Genomic DNA, 18,474 nt, shown 5'->3' on the forward strand with positions numbered 1-18,474 from the left:
TGTGTATTCCAGTCACCTGAATTCCCAGGGCCTCAAACCAGTCGAGTCCAATGAGACTCGTACGGTCTCCCCCAACCACAACTACATCCAGTAGCCCCTCAAAATTCCTACGCTGCACCTTGAGTGTGGCCTCCCCCCTCACGTTGACTCTGGAATTTTGGAAATCTGTGAGGATGAGGTTTGACGGCCTGAGTTTCACTCGTAGGCCGCTTCTGCTGCAGACCTTGTTAAAGGTGTCTAGGGAGATGATCGATAGAGCAGACCCAGTGTCCAGCTCCATCGACAAGGGGATCCCTTGCAACTTCACGTCGATGTGAAGCTTCTTCCTAAGTGGCCTGTGGACCCCCGTTCTAAAAACGCTCCTACGTGATGCGCAGAAGCCCACCCTGTTCTGGCTGGGGACCCTGGTACCTTTCTGAGGCAATTCTTCTGGGTAACGTTCCTTCTGGCGACCCAAACAGACAGAGGCAATGTGGCCTTGCCTCCCACAGGCCCTGCAGATGGCGGACCGAAAACGGCAGTCTGCGCGGCGATGGCGGCCTCCACACCCGATGCACCGAGGGGATGATGCTGTCTGGGCCTTCCCTCCGTGAGGCCTTCTCCCTGGAGTCTTATGCAGCCGGTCCACTTCCAATTCTGGATCCTGTTCGGATTCTTCGTGAGCAACCTCTTGATGGACGGTGGCTGGAACTTGAGGGGGCTTGGAGAGCCGCAAGGCCTTCACAGCTCCGCTTGCTGCTTCTTCAGCTGAAACTTCCCTCAGGGCATCTTGGAACGTGAGGCCTTCCTTCGCGAAGAGCTTCTGCTGCAACTCCCAGCTTCGCAGGCCACAGACCAGCCGATCCCTCAGTCTCTCCTCTAAGTCTTTGAATTCGCAGAGCCTAGCTGCTTGTCGCAAGGCCGCAACAAACTCTGCTGCAGACTCGCCAGGCATCTGGTCCCTCTGCTAGAACGTGTGTCGCCAGGCAATCACTGAGAGCTTGGGTTCAAAATGTTCTCGAAGCATCCTCTTCAAGTCTGTGTAGGTTATTGATTCCAGTGGTGCTGGGGCAACCAGATTCTCTGCAATCTCAAAGGTCTCTTGCCCACACACACACAGCAGCGTAGCAGCTTTGAGGTCATCTTCACAAATTTGATTCACCCGGAGGTAGTTCTCTACCCGGGCCACGTACAAGCTCCAGCATTCTGGGTGAGCTGTGTCAAATTCTGAAAGCCAGCCTATCTTTGCCATCGTTTCAGCCCAGGAACTTCGTCCATGTCTCCTGCTGCAAAGATTGAGAAGGGGCCCCCTTTTCTGAGCTCACCTCCAGCGTCTCAGTGCTGGCAGGCTGAGTCCATCTCCAGGAGCCACACTTCTCCAAGTTGCAAGCCCTCCTGTGGTGAGTCAGCTTGGCTTTTTAATCTGTTTGCCTTGCAGGCATCCCACCTTGCTGGCCAATCATTGCAAAGGCTGGGAGCAGCCTTTCTTGTCCCGGGCATCCACATGGTCTGCCCAGGCCAGTCGCTGCAGCCTGTGCCTGCTGGCCCAGGACATAACAGGAAGCGTGAGGTATCTTAGTAGGTTGAGGAGGGTTTGGGGGCTTGTTCCATCACTAGCCTCCCCCATGGCCTTCCCCACCCTGAATACCTCATGAGATACCTCATATGTACTTAACGAACCACGCATTCGATTAGTGAATGCATGGGCGAAAGCAGGGAGTGATCTCGTTCAAGATACTCCTATGAATCCTTGAGTTGCGAATGGAATGGGCAGTCATCAAGTTACGAATGTACTGGAGCCTGCATATTCCATTCGTAACTTGAGGACTACTTGGTGTCTGTAATTGCCTGGATGCCTTGCCACAAATGCCTAGTATTCGTCGGGTCCTGAAAAAAGTTCAGAACTTTCTGACAATGAGCTTGCTTTGATGTTTTCTGGCACTTTTCAAATTGACTCTGTTCTAAGCACCAGCATATCACTGGATTTAAAAGCCACATTCCATACTTTCAACATCTTGCTAACCTCATGTGTCATCCATGGTTTTTCATTAGGATGCACAACAATGTTTTTAAGGACAGACATCCTCAACACACTTCTGAATATATGCAAACACAGTGGTGGCATACACCTATACATTAATATGTTGGTTATCTGTTGCAGCTTCTTTAAACATGCCCCAATCTGTTCACTCAAAGCAATCTTGTAATGTTTCTATAGCTCCCTCCGCCTAAACCCTCACCTGCTTCATGGCTGGTTTCTCTCTAAGCAATAGAGGCTTATATGCTGGGATAAGCAAATAGAGAGATGGTTAAAAGAGCCAAGATGAGGGTGGGGAATAGCTTTATATGCATTCTTGTTATAATAGGAAAGATCCAATGATTCCCACCTCTGGTTGCAAAATTGCTTTCAAATCAACCTTATTAAAATCCCCCACTACAATAAAGGCACCTTCCAAGTAAATAGTTTGTAAGTTATTGATGGTACGATAGAGAACATTCAGGACCTCATTTCTATTTGCACAAGGAGGCATATACACAGTTATAATACTGTAATAACAGTAACTTTTCTAGGCAAATACAAGGGCCTACATTGATAGTCAAAAGCTCTATATCAGAGGAGCACTGACTTGAGAGCACCTTAGCATTATTACACTATTTGGCATTTATATAAAAACAGACACCCCCCTCTTTGGCATTTGCCACTAAGAGAAAAACTTCAGTCCAGCCAAAATGTTGAAAATCCCACCAAGCTAACAGCACTATCCGGGACACAGTGCTTTAACCAAGTTTCTGTTGCAATAATGACAGAGCAATCTCTCACCTCACCTTGTTATTAAATCTAACTTCATATAATCCATTTCAGGCTCTAATAAACGAACATTAGCAAGCAAAATAGATGGAAGTGACACTCTAAATCAGGCATGTCAAACTGCCAGCCCATGGGCCAGATGCATTACGCCAAAACTGCGCCCACCCCATTGCTGGCAATGGGGGGAAAGTCGCAATACATCGTGGGGTTTTTTTTGAATTTTTTAAATTAATTTTCTAATTTTACATTTAAATATTTGAAAAGCAACATGGCGGCTGAGTTGGTCAATAATTCAATGACACAAATATCTTTAGTACAGATCTCAAACTACTACATTAAATAATTCATCTCGTTTCCCCTTGGTATTTACTGCCTCATATTTAAATTAATACAATTCTTATAATATCGCTTAAATAAAAATAACTTTCTCACATTTATCAATATTTTTTGTTTATACATATCTTAGTTGTTTTAACATTCAATCTTTTTTGACAATCAATGTCCTGGTTAGTTTTTCCCAATTTTTAGTTTCCCATTAATTTAATGTTTAATATTTATAATTTCCAATTTTTAAATAACCCCAATTCCCTTTATCACAATTCATCACAGGATCTAATGTTCAGGATACACGTCTTATCTATTTGAGTTCTCACCATCTTACATCAACCAATTAATAATAGAATATAATATTCTTATTTTCTGGTAATTTCCAAATATCTTAAATTTAGTAATCAAAATTTCTGTTATTTCAACATTTAATACTTCCTCTCTTTTTCTGTTAATATCCACTATCTCATATTTAAGTTAATAATTTTTATTATTGCCGCTAAATAAGAATATATTTATTACATTCATCGATGAATTTTTAGCTTATATCTATCTTAATTACCTTTACATTTAATCTTTATAAGCAAATCAACATTCAAATTTAACTGTTAATATTTATACTTCCAAGTTTTAAATGACCAAAGTTTTCTTTATCTCCACTCATTAAAATATCTAGTATTCAAACTACACATTTTATCTATTTGAGTATATTCTATTTTAATTCTCACTAGTAAGTCAAAACCCCAATTTTCTTCAGTCTTATTCTAGCTTTCTTTCTTTGCCAAATTGTCTTCCATGTCTATGCTTTTGAGTCATCAAATAAATCTCCCTGTATTGTTATGTATATTGTTGGATGTAGAAAAAACCATCCGGTTGCCATTTTTTTGAGAGGACTAACAAATCGTCTCTCTATTTTTCCATCTCGATGTAGTTGTCCTGGACTGTTTATCTTCTCTTCAGTCTGTTCTTCTTCTTGATCCTCAGGTTTTCTCTGATTTATGTAGAAAGTCTTTTCCCTTTTTCCATATTGTCAGTCTCTTTTCTGGATTTTCCATTGACTGTATTTGTTGATCAATTGAGTCTTCTGTCATAATGTTTAATTGTTCCACTTTTTCTGTTGTATTCTGTGTAGTTGATTTTTTAGTTGTAATCAAAGTTTGAGTTTGTATCTCTGGGCTGACATCTTTTTTTTTTCTGTAACCTCTTATTTCATCAGTAGCTTCTAGAATAGTTTGATGAATTGCTTTCAACATAAAAAGAATCTGTTCCTGGCCTTCATCCATATTCTCCTTGTAGTGTATTAGGTTAAAAGCTTTACAATCAGAGAATATAGAAATTTCTTTTGTCACTGAGTATGAAACACAGCTGGGCTTCTCACAGCTGGTGTCTCAAGGTTACATAGCTCTTATCTATTGTCTGAGCTGCTAGCCAAGTCTCTTTTAAGGAATAACAAGTTGTAATGTCAGGTTTAGCCACAAGTTGTCACCTCTACCACTTAATGTTTTCTTTTAAATCCCAAATTCTTATAATCTTTTCAATTTTGCTTCTTTTTTATAAGTAAAAACCCAGATCTTCAGTAAGGATAGAAATTCTTTTAGTCCACAAACTTTAAAAAGTAAAATTTCAATTAGGATCAAGTTATTCTTGCAATGTTTTAAACTCCCCTGGATAGTCAGTTGCTGCTGTTTCTGGAGGGAGGGGTAAAATCTCCCTTCCCTCTCCACGGGGGGAAAGTACTTTAAGCAGCTTTTGCAGGTAAAAAAAAATTAGTTAGGATTTAAGACAGGTAGATCTCACCCAGTCTCATCCATGCTGCTTTATAGTTGCCTTGTGGTAAGTGTGACTTCGGCTGTCTGCAGCCTAGTGACGAGCCATATTGCTATGGCCGGTCTTTCATCCACCGGTTTGGAGGGCTGCCCCAGATGGAGTGCAGGGGCTACCGCCCTTCTGCGATCAAAGTCACCCCTACAGGGTGACTTTCGACCCTTTCCAGGGTCCCCAAGATGGAGCTTGCCTTCCAGACGTCCATGGCGACCACGTCCATGTCACGAGTTTAACATGCCTGCTCTAAATGGTTTAGTCTTTAACCTAGTTGTTAGCTCTCCAACTCTGCCTCCTATGTTTGGCCTTCAGTTACCCATTTGGCTTTCCATTGGGAATCAATGTTAATGTTGTTGGGCAGATGTTGTGCAAGTGCCAGTGAGGGTTTCCTGGATTTTAATCTTCCATAAATGAGGAAGGTCAGCATGCACCGCTAGAAGTGCGTTGTTCATAATTTTTTTGTATTCTTTCACAAGTGCACCTTGCCTTTGTAAAGCTGGTGCTATATGGCTCAGAATAGAATAGAATAGAATAGAATAGAATAGAATAGAATAGAATAGAATAGAATAGAATAGAATAGAATAGAATAGAATAGAGCTGGAAGGGACCATGGAGGTCTTCTAGTCCAGCCTCCTCCTTGAGCAGGAGAACCTATACCATTTCAGACAAGTGACTCTCTAGTCTCCAGTGTTGGAGCGCCCACGACTTCTGAAGGCAAGCTGTTCCACTGGTTAATTGTCCTTACTGTTAGGAAGTTTGATGCCGTCTTCTTTTCTGGCAGCCCCTCAAATACTGGAATACTGCTATCACGGCACCCCTATTTCTTCCTTTCTTTAGACTAGCCAAATCCAAGTCCTGCAGCCGTTCTACATATGTTTTAGTCTCCAGGCCTTTGATCATTTTAGTTGCTCTTCTCTGAACTTTTTCCAAAGTCTCAACATCTTTTTTGTAGTATGATGACTAAAATTGGTTGCAGTATTCCAGGTGTAGTCTTACTAGATTTTATAAAGCAGTACTAATACTTCACATGATCTTGATTTTATGCCTCTGTTTATACAACCCAGGACTGTATTAGCTTTTTTGGCTCCTGCTGCGCACTGCTGGCTCATAGTCAAGTGATTGTCTACTAGGACTCCAAAGTCCTAGTAGACTCTCACAGTTACTGTTTTTAAGCCAGGTCTCACCCAATCTGTACTTAAACCTTTGATTTTTCCTGCCTAAATGTAAAACTTTGCTTTTCTCCACATTAAAACTCATTTTCTTGGATAGGGCCCATTATTCAAGTTTGTCAAGATCTTTTTGGATCCTGAGCTTGTCTTCTGGGTTGTTGGCTATTCCTGCCAGTTTGGTGTCATCTGCAAATTTGATGAGTTCCTCTTCTATTCCCTCATCTAAGTCATTTATGAAGATATTAAAGAATACTGGGCCTAAGATGGAGCCTTGTGGTACCCCACTGTTTACTTGTCTCCGTGTGGATGTAGTACCATTGAGGACTACTTGCTGAGTACGGTTTGTCAGCCAGCTACACATCTATCTGGTGGTGATGTTGTCTATCCCACCTTTTTTGAGCTTACTAAGCAACAGGTTGTGGTCTACTTTGTAAAATGCCTTACTGAAGTCTAAATATACTATATCCACAGCGTTTCGCTGGTCTACTAATTTAGTCACTTTATCAAAGAATGAAATAAGATTGGTTTGGCGTGATCTGTTTTTGACAAACCTATGCTGGCTACTGGTTATAAGTTTATTTGCTTCTAGTTGTTTGTAGATCTGTTTTTTGCTTCTTGCCTTGTTTTCCCCTTTAGGATTTTTGTCCATGGAATCTTTCCTAGGTTCTCTCTGAATTTGTTAAAATCAGCTCTTTTGAAGTTTAAGACTCTGGTTGGATTATTTTCTATAGTTTGTGTTTGCATTATATTGAATTTCAGCATGATGTGGTCACTTTCACCCAAGTTCCAGCAACTTCAACTCCCTGTATCACTTCTTCTCTATTATTAAGAATTAGATCCAGTATAGCTTTACTTCTAGTTCCCTCCTCTAACTTTTGGATGATAAAGTTGTTGGCTAAGTTGTTTAAGAATCAGTTTGATCTCCCACTCGCTGCAGAGTTTGTCTCCCAGTTGATATCTAGATAGTTGAAGTCTCCCATTACTACGGTGGTATGCTTCCTATGTATGTTTGTTAACTGGTTGGCAAAGAATTCATCTATTTCTTCTGATTGGTTGAATGGCCTGTAATATACACCTATGGCAATGTCACTTTTTTCCCTTTTATATTGATCCATATACATTCGGGTGGGATTTTATCTTTGATCACATGCATTTCTGTAGATATGTAGTGTTCTCTTACATATCGTGCAACTTCCCCTCCTCTTTTTGTAGATCTATTTCTTTTGAACAATTTGTATCCATCCATCAGTCCATTCCAATCATGGGTTTCATCCCACCAGGTTTCTGTAATGTTGTTAAGGTGGAAGCACATAGTTTTGCTAGTGTTAGGAGTAAACCTCCAGTCAGTGAAGAATTTTTCCAATATTTTAAGATCTTTGGACAGGAGTCTGTCAGCCACTTCAATGTGTGTGTGTCTATGTGTATTTGTGTTTTTGTACTGCTATGGCCAAATCATCCGTGTATCCAAATTTGTGTCTCCTTGTTGCTGGCATATCTGACATGTTGTCAGAGCCCACTTCAAAACCTCATCCTAAGAAAGCAGGACTCTTGGAACAGTTTCATTCCAAAATGAACTTTTATTAGGAGAAGCTGATAGCAGGCATGATAGGTAGGATCTGAGGTTTCCCGCTCAGATCAATAGGTTAAAAGAGTCCCAAGCAAAACCCCACCCCAATAGTTCATCCGGTCAGTTTGAATGGGCCAATCCCCAGGTGTTAAGTTCACTGTGCGAAAGGAGCTGATAACGGGGTCCTTTCCCATGCTTGTGAAGATGTCAGGAGGCACATTCCTTTCTTACCCCAACGTAACATCAAGGGAGAGGCAGTTCAAAGAGCAAGTGGGTAGAAATAGTGGAAAGGATACATTGTAGCAGAGCAGAGAAACATACTACAGAGCCTCCCTCCCCCCGGAGAATGGCAGAACCCTCAGAAAGAAATGAAGAAGAAATGAAATAGGTGTCCCCCCCCAGGAAAAGTATGGGTTCTGACACATGTATAAGTTGAATAGTGTGAATGCCATTACAGAGCCTTGTGGGAGATGTTCTTTAATCTTCTTACCTTACTTATGCTGTCTCCCATTATTATCTAAAAGGACTTACCATTCAGCATGTTATTAGTCGATAGATATTTTTGCAGAGGATAATATAGACATTAAATAGAAGCAGAAAACTGACAGGAGTTGCCACTCTGCTGGGTTAAATAGAATTTATGGGAATTGATACTGAAGGGCTCTGCTTGGGAAGTATGGTTGAGATGTTACCTTCTGACCAGAAAGTTCTCAGCATTGCATAGAAGCAGTATTCATAAAATACAAGAACACAATATGCACAAGTGTTGCATTTAGTGCCAGAATGAACTTTTTCTGTGTGCTTTCAATGTAGTACTGACTTCTGGCTATGTTTTGGAAGAGGTTTACCATTGCCTTCTTCCTTTGGCTGAGAGAGAGTGACTGGCCAAGGTCACCCAGCTAATGTTGTGCCTAAACAGGACTAGAACTCTGGCCCCTTGGTTTCTAGACGGATGCCTTAATCATTATACTGAACTGGCTATCAGATTAATTATCCATGTTGCAGGTTCAAAAAAATAATCCTAAATAACTAGTGTTGTTAATAGTTAAGATTCCTGGACAAAGTGCCTATATTTATTTAACACTATTTAAAATCAGTGATCAGAATTTGTGTATGCTTTAATCAAACTAGAATTTATTCTTGATTATAGTTCAAGAAAAATAATGGTGTGGGTAAGGATTGATAATTTACATGCTGTTTGAGTTGTAGCTAACACGGGGCATTTAAATGCAAAATTGTACACACGGTTAATTGGTAGTTGATGTTCTTCCCATCATTTCTTTCTTCAACAGATGTTGGGACATTGCTTGGCAGTCGAGTCTGGGAACAGCTGGGAAAGGAGGTATACCCTGCTCTTGATGCTGCCCTTACCATGGCAGGAGGTAAAAGAATCACTGCATTTATAAATGTCAAATTATAGGGATACAATTGGTTGCAAACTTTAGATCCATACAATCATCAGACTGCTGAAATGCCTCCTACAGTGTATTCCTGATTGTATACAGTGTATTCCAAATGCAGTCAATCACAGATGTTTTGCAAAAGCTCTGAAGTGATGCAGAGACTCTCTGTCCTTCTCCATATGATGTTGCCAACCCCCTTTAAAGGCTAGGAGCTTTGAAATAATGCCAAAATATTTAGACTGATTGGGGAATGAACATTCACAGTGCCATTAACAAGTACACACCCACGGACTTCCTGTGGTGAGGCGCCGCCAACGGGGGCTTTTTTCTGAGCCTCCGGCCCGGGACTGCGTCAAAGCCGTCAAAACAGCGCAGATCAGCTGTTTTGCGGCTCGGAACGTTCTCCCCGGGTGAAGGGGAGAAAGTGAGTTTGGCTGGGATAGGGGTTGAGTTCCCTAGTCCCCCCAGGAGCGTTCCTGGGGGGATTTAGGTGAGAATTCCCCCAGAGTCCTAGCCTCTTCTCCGCAGCTCGGTGTGCCTTCGTTCTTCGGAGCGAAGCCAAACGTCGCCGCCACGGCTGTTACATTGTAGCTGCTTGTGAGTAACTTTTGAAACAGACGGAATCTGACAGGGGATTTTTATTTTAGTTAAAAAGTGACTTTAACTCGAAAATTCTTTTGGGACTTTTTGCTTGCTATAAGTGAAAGTGACAAGAAAATGGCCGCGGATGCATTCCTTTCTTTTTAACAAAAGGAAAACTTTCACTTTCTTTCTGGGTATGGATTTTAATGGATTTTAAATTCTTTTTTTTAGTTTAAAATCAAGCTTTTCAAGCTTACATTTGCAGTGACTTTTAAAAGAAAAAAGGAAAAATAGAAGGAAAAATAATCTGGCAGAATGGCTTCAAAACGTACTGTTCCTGCGTTATCTAAAACAGCTATTTCTTCTCCTGTGGTGCAAACTCAACAACAAAAACCTAGATCTCCCCCACCAACACCTCCTCCNATAATTAAAACTACCCTATCATACAATCACTTAAAAATCAAAAACAATCATAGCTATGAAATCACTGGTGACATCTGGATTTGGCATACAGTTTTCTCTTGATATATATAAAGGATCTGAAAAACACCCACCGGTCGCCATCTCTGATTTTTCTAAACTGAGCTCCGATGAGACAAGCCAAGAGCGGTCCCACTCGCCCGTTTGGGACAAAGGGCTCAGCCATTGCCCCAATCCAGATGTCAATATTTTCTGCTGTCCCATAAAGGTTGATGAACTGCTTTGCCAGTTTACAATTGTGAAGGACTACAGCAAGCTAGGCTTCGTTGCTGGGAGCAGAGAGGCCACAAAAACGTCTCCAGGCATTGTACCCTACAAGGAGGAGCAATCATCCTTATGGACAGGGAGGTTCCCATGTTAAAAAGGGGTGGGGCTGTATTTGCCTATTCACAGCTGCCATCTTGAGTTTTCTTCCCTTCCCCGGGTATCCCTAATTACAACTGATTTGCAAGCAGGCATTACATAATAGCCATATTTTTAGTATGTTTGTCAGGCTGGGATTCATTTTGGGTCTATTCTATTCTAAAAATTAGTGAAATTATGCACATCAATAGGGTCTGGACAGGGCAGGGCTGGGTAGGGTAGGGTAACAGGAAAGAAAAATTGCCCATAAAGTGTAGAAGTCTTCTCCTACTTCACATATGTTGGAATTGCAATTTCCAGAATTCATCAGTCAGCCCACTTGGAATTCTGGGAGTTATAGTCCCACCAGATCTGGGAGCTGTTAGGTTAGAAGGAAGAAAAGAATGTCTACATCTGCGACTTCCGGTTTGCTGACACGGCCACCACGGACGTTTGGAAGGCAAGCTCCGTCTTCCACATCCGATTTCGCACTGCTGGGAGACCCTGGAAAGGGTTGAAAGTCACCCTGTAGGGGCAACCAGCAAGGAGGGGATCCCCACTTGATTGTGGGAGGGCAGTAGCCCTTCCGCTCGATCCTCCAAACCGGCGGACGAAAGACTGGCCATAGAAATATGGCTTGTCACTAGGCTGCAGATAGCTGAAGTCAAATCTACCACCAGGCACCTATAAAGCAGCACGGATGAGACTGGGTGAGATCTACCTCTCTTTAATCCTAACTATTTTTTCTACCTGCATAAGCTGCCCAAAGTACTTTTCCCCCTGTGGAAAAAGGATTATAAAAATGTTGGAATTAAAAGAAAACTCTAAATGGTATGGGTGACATCTTGTGATTAAGCCTGATATTACAACTTGTTATTGCTTAAAAGAGACTTGGCTTCTAGCCCAGACTATAGATGAGAGTTTTTTAACCTTGACAGATATCAGCTGTGAGAAGCCCAGCTGTGTTCTATACTCAGTGACAAAAAAAATTTTTTTTTCATTCTCTGATTGCAAAGCTTTTAATTTAACACACTACTAAGAGAACATGGATGAAGATCAGGAACAGATTCTCTTTATGTTGAAAGCAATTTATGAAACTATTCTTACAGCTACTGATGAAATAAGAAGTTACAGAAAAGAACAAGATGTCAGCCTAGATATGCGAACCCAAACTTTGATTACAACTAAAAAATCAACTACACAGAATATAATAGAAGAAGTGGAACAATTAAGTAGTATGACAGAAGATTCAACTGATCAGCAAACACAGTTAATGGGACTTCCTGTGGCGAGGCACCGCCGACGGGGGCTTTTTCTTGAGCCTCCGGCCCGGGACTGCGTCAAAGCCATCAAAACAGCGTGGATCAGCTGTTTTGCGGCTCAGAACTTTCTCCCCAAGTGAAGGGGAGAAAGTGAGTTTGGCTGGGATAGGGGTTGAGTTCCCTAATCCCCCCAGGAGCGTTCCTGGGGGGGTTTAGGTGAGAATTCCCCCGGAGTCCTAGCCTCTTCTCCGCAGCTCGGTGTGCCTTCGTTCTTCGGAGCGAAGCCAGACGTCGCCGCCACGGCTGTTACATTGTAGCTGCTTGTGAGTAACTTTTGAAACAGATGGAATCTGACAGGGGATTTTTATTTTAGTTAAAAAGTGACTTTAACTCGAAAATTCTTTTGGGACTTTTTGCTTGCTATAAGTGAAAGTGACAAGAAAATGGCCGCGGATGCATTCCTTTCTTTTTAACAAAAGGAAAACTTTCACTTTCTTTCCGGGTATGGATTTTAATGGATTTTAAATTCTTTTTTTTTAGTTTAAAATTAAGTTTTTCAAGCTTACATTTGCAGTGACTTTTAAAAGAAAAAGGGAAAAAAAGAAGGAAAAATAATCTGGCAGAATGGCTTCAAAACGTACTGTTCCTGCATTATCTAAAACAGCTATTTCTTCTCCTGTGGTGCAAACTCAACAACAAAAACCTAGATCTCCCCCACCAACACCTCCTCCCTCCATTACACTTAAAGATTTACAAGAGGCTTTAGCCAAGTCCTCATTGCAGACTTTGAAACAAACAGAAGAACTTTTGGATAAGAAAAACCAGGAACTTTGTGAAAATTTATCACATATTTTCCATGGACTCGCCACTCATATTGATCGTGTAGAGGGACGAGTGGACGAATTAGTGGAGAAAATGGAGGGAACGGAGGACAGAATTGAAAAGGTAGAGGAAGGAGTGGAAACTTTTCAAAATGATATGTTACTGATGCAGTACAAACAATTAGAATTTGCTTTGAGAATCAGGGGTCTTCCAGAGAATCCTCAAGAGAAACTTAAAGAGGAAGTTGTGACAGCGTTGGCCCTGGCATTAAATTGCAATCCAGAGGTCTTACATGGAGAAATAGAAACAATTTTTAGAGTGAACTCCTGGGTTGCACGTCAAAGAAATTTACCTAGAGATGTGGTTGTCCATTTTACTACAAGAATACGTCGCAATGAAATTATACAGCTTTTTTATCAGCAGAGGTTTCAAATTGCTGCACAAGATATTATACTTCTGAAAGAAATACCTCCTAAGATTTTAAAAGGAAGAAAAGATTTTGCATTCCTGACTCAGGAGTTAAAGAAGCGGCAGATACCTTTCAGATGGGAAATTCCTTTGGGTGTTATATTAAATTTTGCAGGGACCAGGCACAGATTAAACTCTGTTCAAAGAGCCAGAGATTTTTATATGTCGGTCCTGAAAGCTGATAAGTCATCATCATCGACATCTAAAGTACAGGAAGATCTGATGGAGCAACCTGTTGTGGATTTGCCTGGAGCCATGTTGTCATTATCTGTAGAAGATCCTCAGAAGGAGCAAAGGATGACCCGTGCTGCTTATAGGCGCAAAGAGAGACAGCAACAAAAAGAAACAGTTTCTATAACTTTTCCACAACCTTCGGAGCCAGTGAGTGGAGCGAGGCCAAAGAATGCAGTTACCACAGACATGCAAGGAATGCTTAACAAGCTTTGTAAACCAAAAGATGGATAAATGCTGGAAATGAGACTATATGTTTGTAAAGAACTGTTTGTTCTTTTTCTGTTTTTTCCTTTTTTTTTCTGAAAGAGGTGAAAAATTAAGATTGACTTAAGATTTTATTGAAAGTATAGATTGGAGAGGGAAGGAAGTGAAGGGAAAATTTAAGTGTATTATTTTAGATGTATGGAGTGATTAAATGATATATAGATTTTAAGTAGATGTATTGGTTTTTAATTAATCTTAATTAATTTTATTGCCTTATTTGAGTTANATTGTATTGAAAAGAGGAAGCGCTCGGTTGGTATCCCGGCTTGCACTCGAGGAGGTGGTCAGAAAGAGGGGGGATGTAGAAGGGGAAGGAGGAAGGAGGAGTGGTTGTGGGTTAGAGGTAGGAAGGAAAGGCAAGTGGATGAGGGCGGAGGCAGGTCGGGAACTACTGAGCGTTTCTGATAATGTATTGATTTGGATTGGGTTTTTTTTGTGTATGTTTGTATTATAAATGCATCATATTAATTATTGTTTAACTATAAAAATTAATAACATTTTCTTATAAAAAAAAACAAGTACACACCCACAAATTGCATAGAATTTGCTAGACAAATTTCCCCCTGCCATGTATCCACCATGATTTTTTCTAGAAACAGTCCACAGCTGCATGCAAAATTTTAGGCAACTCTGGTCCAATTGTATATTTCCATCAATGCCTAAATGAACAAAAAAGCTCTGCATGGGAAAGTGTCCATATTTCTTTGTCTCTCTTTGCTCATTTTGAATTGAGACAGCTGCATATAATCAGTAAGCATGCATTCATATTTTCAGAAATATGTGCTTAGCTTTGCCCTATGCAGAGGTGGTGTCATCTTCTGTGTGCTTATGAATTCATCGAAAGTTAAGAGTTCAGTCAGATGTGTCTAAACTTCTGCATCCAATTGATATGGATGTGACTCTCATAGAAAAAAGTAGTAGAATGGAAGGGAGATGGCAGGGAGAACTGTGCAGGCAAGGATTAAGCATCCCACTTCTATCTGCTGGTCTCCCCACAGTTTAACCCATCACCTCACTGCTTTGCAGCTATTGGGAGATTTAACTCCCTAAGCTTGGACTGCTTGATTGTGTGCTTTCAGCTATAGTTCCCATTAAGATGAACCATACTAAGTGCCAAACATCATAGTTGGTAGAGCGTAGCTAGAAGGGCTACCCTTCTTAATGGTAGAAATTCTATGTTGGCCATCAAACCTGTTTGCATTTTTCAATCTTTATCCTGCATTCTTTCTTTTATTTTTCGGTCTTGAAGTCAAAGTGGAAAGGGCCATTAAAGGTAAAATGATCTCAAATGCCTTTTGTGAAGTGCCTCCTATAGTTTCTACTCTCTGTGCAGTTTGTCTTGTCATATTTTTCTTTTTTTCAGCAATTCATTGCTTTGCTCCTTGGGTCAGATCACAACACATTGCTTGCCCGTTAGTTCTGGCTGCTTTTTGTAACTTATTTATTCCTGCAAACCTTCTTAAATCCTGCAGGGCTGCTCAGGAGCAAAAGACTATGGATTGAAGCTTATAGTGCTTGTTTGTTGTAAACAGCAACATGTTCCCAGCCCCTCCAGCTAGCAGATATGCAGAAGTGATGGAAAATGTGCATTAGTAGCAAGCACCTACCATTTGTTTCTACTGTAGGGTTTGTTGGCAAAAGGGAATGTAGGACAAATAACATTTTTAATTTGATTACTACTTATTTCATTTATTTTTGATCCAATGTAGGATGCATTGCATTTCAAATTTGAGTCTTAACAGGGTACTTTGGAATGTATGGGAACACAGACATCTGCATCTATCAAAGTGTTACCTTTTCCTGGGATTACATGGCTGTCTTCAGCATTGTCCTCTACAAAGATGCAGCTGCTGTAAAGAGTTGTAGATAGATGCTATGTTTGCAATCCGATATACCCCAAATAATTCTTTTGGAATAAAATCTGAAGCATTGCACTGTTTTAGTTAATGTATCACTTCAAACCTTATAGTAGTTAATACTAAAGGTAGACAAAATAGTTTGAAATAGAAATGTTCCAACCACAAAGGGGGCTGTTCCAATTGCAGCACAGCTGTTACAAGTGTTCCAGTCTCAGATCAAGAAGATCTGACATATCAGAAATTGTCTGATCTCAAAATGGACAACCCAGTTGCAAAGTGGCAGTCCATTTCAAGACTCGCCATTTCCAGGATGGTGGGTTCAAATAAAGCAGGGACCCTTTATTAATATGAACTTTGTTCAGTTAATATATCCATATGTCCAGAGAAATCAGAGGAAAGTATCTATGTGCCCTTGCAACAAAAGATATTCTAAAATGCTTTAGCCAGGCAAACTAAACTTTGATGGTATCAAACCTCTCCAAGTACTAGTTTATGGTTAATTCTTACCCTTTCAGAGATTATGTTTAACTTTGAACAAGAAAAATGCACAGTTTAGACATTTTGAATAAAACAATCAAACGTGTGTTTGTGTTGCTTAGTAAAACTAAACCACAGCATGCAGACTATAATGAAACTGATCTTTTTACCAATGTAGCTATTAGAGAGACTAAAGAGGCACTGGAGAATGTGAGTGGGTGTCTGGAAATGTTACAGGAGGGCACTGAGAAGCTGCACACCAGCCTGATGGATGTAACGGAAGACTTGATAGATACTCTTAATGATTCAGCTTGCATGGCTACCCAGGTTGCTTCAACTTGCAACCTTATCAGAAATTCTTTGAATCAGCTGATCATTAATGCTAATTACAGCAAGGTAAGCTATACTCTCCATGCTTCTCTAAAAAGATTGGCCTCTTCTTCAGAAGAAAGATAGGGCTTGCTTGACTGAATGATGAGGAGATAAAAAACTCATACACTGGACAAAAAGTATGGATTTTCTTGCTGTGCCAAATGTTTATGAGATATCTTAAACCAAGTGAACTGCCTTTATTCCCATACTCCTTAGCTTCCCTTCATATTACAGAAAAATATGGACTTTTAGAGCATCTTGCCACGTAGAGTTGGTCTATACTTGCAAGGAGAGGTTTACTTTCAGGAAAATATGTTTGTCCTTAAAAAACATTTGAAGGTAGTCAAATAAACCCCTTTTAGGATTAACGGATAAACAGTTAGAAAAAAGCCATGGAAGATTATTTCAATATATAATTTCTGCAGCAAGTTTATTATATGCAGAGAAATTGAGAGATTCAATACTACCCATTATGGAGGAATGGTTGGTGAAGTTGACAGATTTTGCTCAGATGGATAAATTGACTTCTTCAAATAGAAAAAATATATTATTTACATTTATTGGTGGTAAGGAGTCTCTTACAGAGTTGTATAAAAATGAAAAAAAAATGAACTTTTGATGTATGTTTTTCATTAGATAGGCTAGATTATAGAAATAAGAGTACTTTAGAGGTTAAACATATTTTTTCTTTGAAATCTTTTTTTCTTTATCATTAACATGCCATTAGCATGCTAACTTGCAAAATTTCTGTATTTGTTAAATCTTACAGTAAAATTGTTCACTCAGCAGTCTACTTGACAGTGTAAATATGGAACAGCACATAGTCTCTATTGAATTGTATGTGCATTTTTAAGAGAAATGAACAAATATATGTTCAAAAGTTGGTACAGTTGGACTAGTTTCTCAGCAACATTGTTTCTGTAACAATAGCGTAAGTCAGAAATCTGTTTGCAACCACTGTGCAAATATTTAAGTGTATTTTGTGTGTTTAGTGTGTTCATAAAGAACACAGATAAAATATTAAATAGATAAGAGTTAGGAAATCTGGAATCCTTAGTGTTCTGTGGGCTTGGTAGCTTCTTGCAGATGTTTCATTACCAAACTAGGTAACATCATCAGTGCTAGAAGATAGGAAACCCTACTGGCCTGTCTCTGAATTGTAAATGTTGGTGACAAATTGGATATAAGCACTGTTTCTGGTGGCCTTCATCTCACTTTATGTACTTCAAGTAAAGGAGAAAAAAATACTTACATGGATGGAGGAGAACTATATGGGGGTATTATAGTGATCTTGGAAGTTATAATGAAGTCGAATCTAAGACAGTTCTGAGAGTTTGATAAAATGTAGAAGCTGCAGTAGTACATATGCTTTTCTTGTATTATATTTCCCATTCTGTTGGGGAAAGGAGATAATGGAATGGAATGGAATGGAATGGAATGGAATGGAATGGAATAGAATAGAATAGAATAGAATAGAATAGAATAGAATAGAATAGAATAGAATAGAATAGAATAGAATATACCATCTCAGACAAATGACTGTCTACTCTCTTCTTAAAAACCTCCAGTGATGGAGCACCCATGATTTCTGAAGGCAAGCTGTGCCATTGATTAATTGTCCTCACTGTTAGGAACTTTCTCCTTAATTCCAGGTTGCTTCTCTCTTTGGTCAGTTTCCAACCATTGTTTCTTCTCCTGCCCTCTGGTGCTTTGGAGAATAGTTTGACTCCCTCTTCTTTGTGGCAGCCCCTCAAATACTGGAATACTGCTATCACATCACCCGTTTCTTCTTTTCCATTTATCTAAAATAAAACTATTTTTCTTTAATCTCTCTCTTTCCAAATGATTTAACTTTAAAGTGGCAGGATCATCTTAAATGGTTCAGAATGTAATAATGGAGGCAATTATTGTTTTTATCTAATCTAATCCATTTAATCTTCCTTTGATGGGGGGAATTGGATTAAATGTAAATGTGTCTACTTCCCAACAAAGAGAATCGATAGAATAGACATATTTTCAATGAACTTTCTGGTCCACTGAAGCCAGAGGATAAACAGTACAGTGCTAATAGGTATGAGGGTATCCATTATTTTCTCTCCCCACAATTTTTTTAAAGCTCCCCAAATTAGATTCAAATATTTTAATTTATTTTCTTCAAAAAAAAAAACCCTGCTGGGGGAAATGACACCCACCTGAGTTTTCAGTACAACTAGATGATTGACTACCATTCTGTTGAT

The 18,474-nt window shown here is 39.9% G+C and overlaps 1 protein-coding gene across 1 annotated transcript in view; it reads left to right on the forward strand.

The window, feature by feature from the left end:
• The window catches only part of PROM1 (prominin 1), a 185,930-nt gene that overhangs the window by 99,199 nt on the left and 68,257 nt on the right, over positions 1 to 18,474 (forward strand). Inside the window, exons 7-9 of the mRNA XM_015821550.1 lie at positions 8,965 to 9,054; positions 14,779 to 14,802; positions 16,044 to 16,261. Coding sequence (XP_015677036.1) covers positions 8,965 to 9,054; positions 14,779 to 14,802; positions 16,044 to 16,261 — 332 coding nt within the window. The remainder of the gene's footprint in view (positions 1 to 8,964; positions 9,055 to 14,778; positions 14,803 to 16,043; positions 16,262 to 18,474) is intronic.

Source organism: Protobothrops mucrosquamatus, unplaced genomic scaffold (assembly GCF_001527695.2).
Source record: "Protobothrops mucrosquamatus isolate PMUCROS unplaced genomic scaffold, P.Mucros_1.0 scaffold1347, whole genome shotgun sequence".
NCBI classification, from domain to species: Eukaryota; Metazoa; Chordata; class Lepidosauria; order Squamata; family Viperidae; genus Protobothrops; species Protobothrops mucrosquamatus.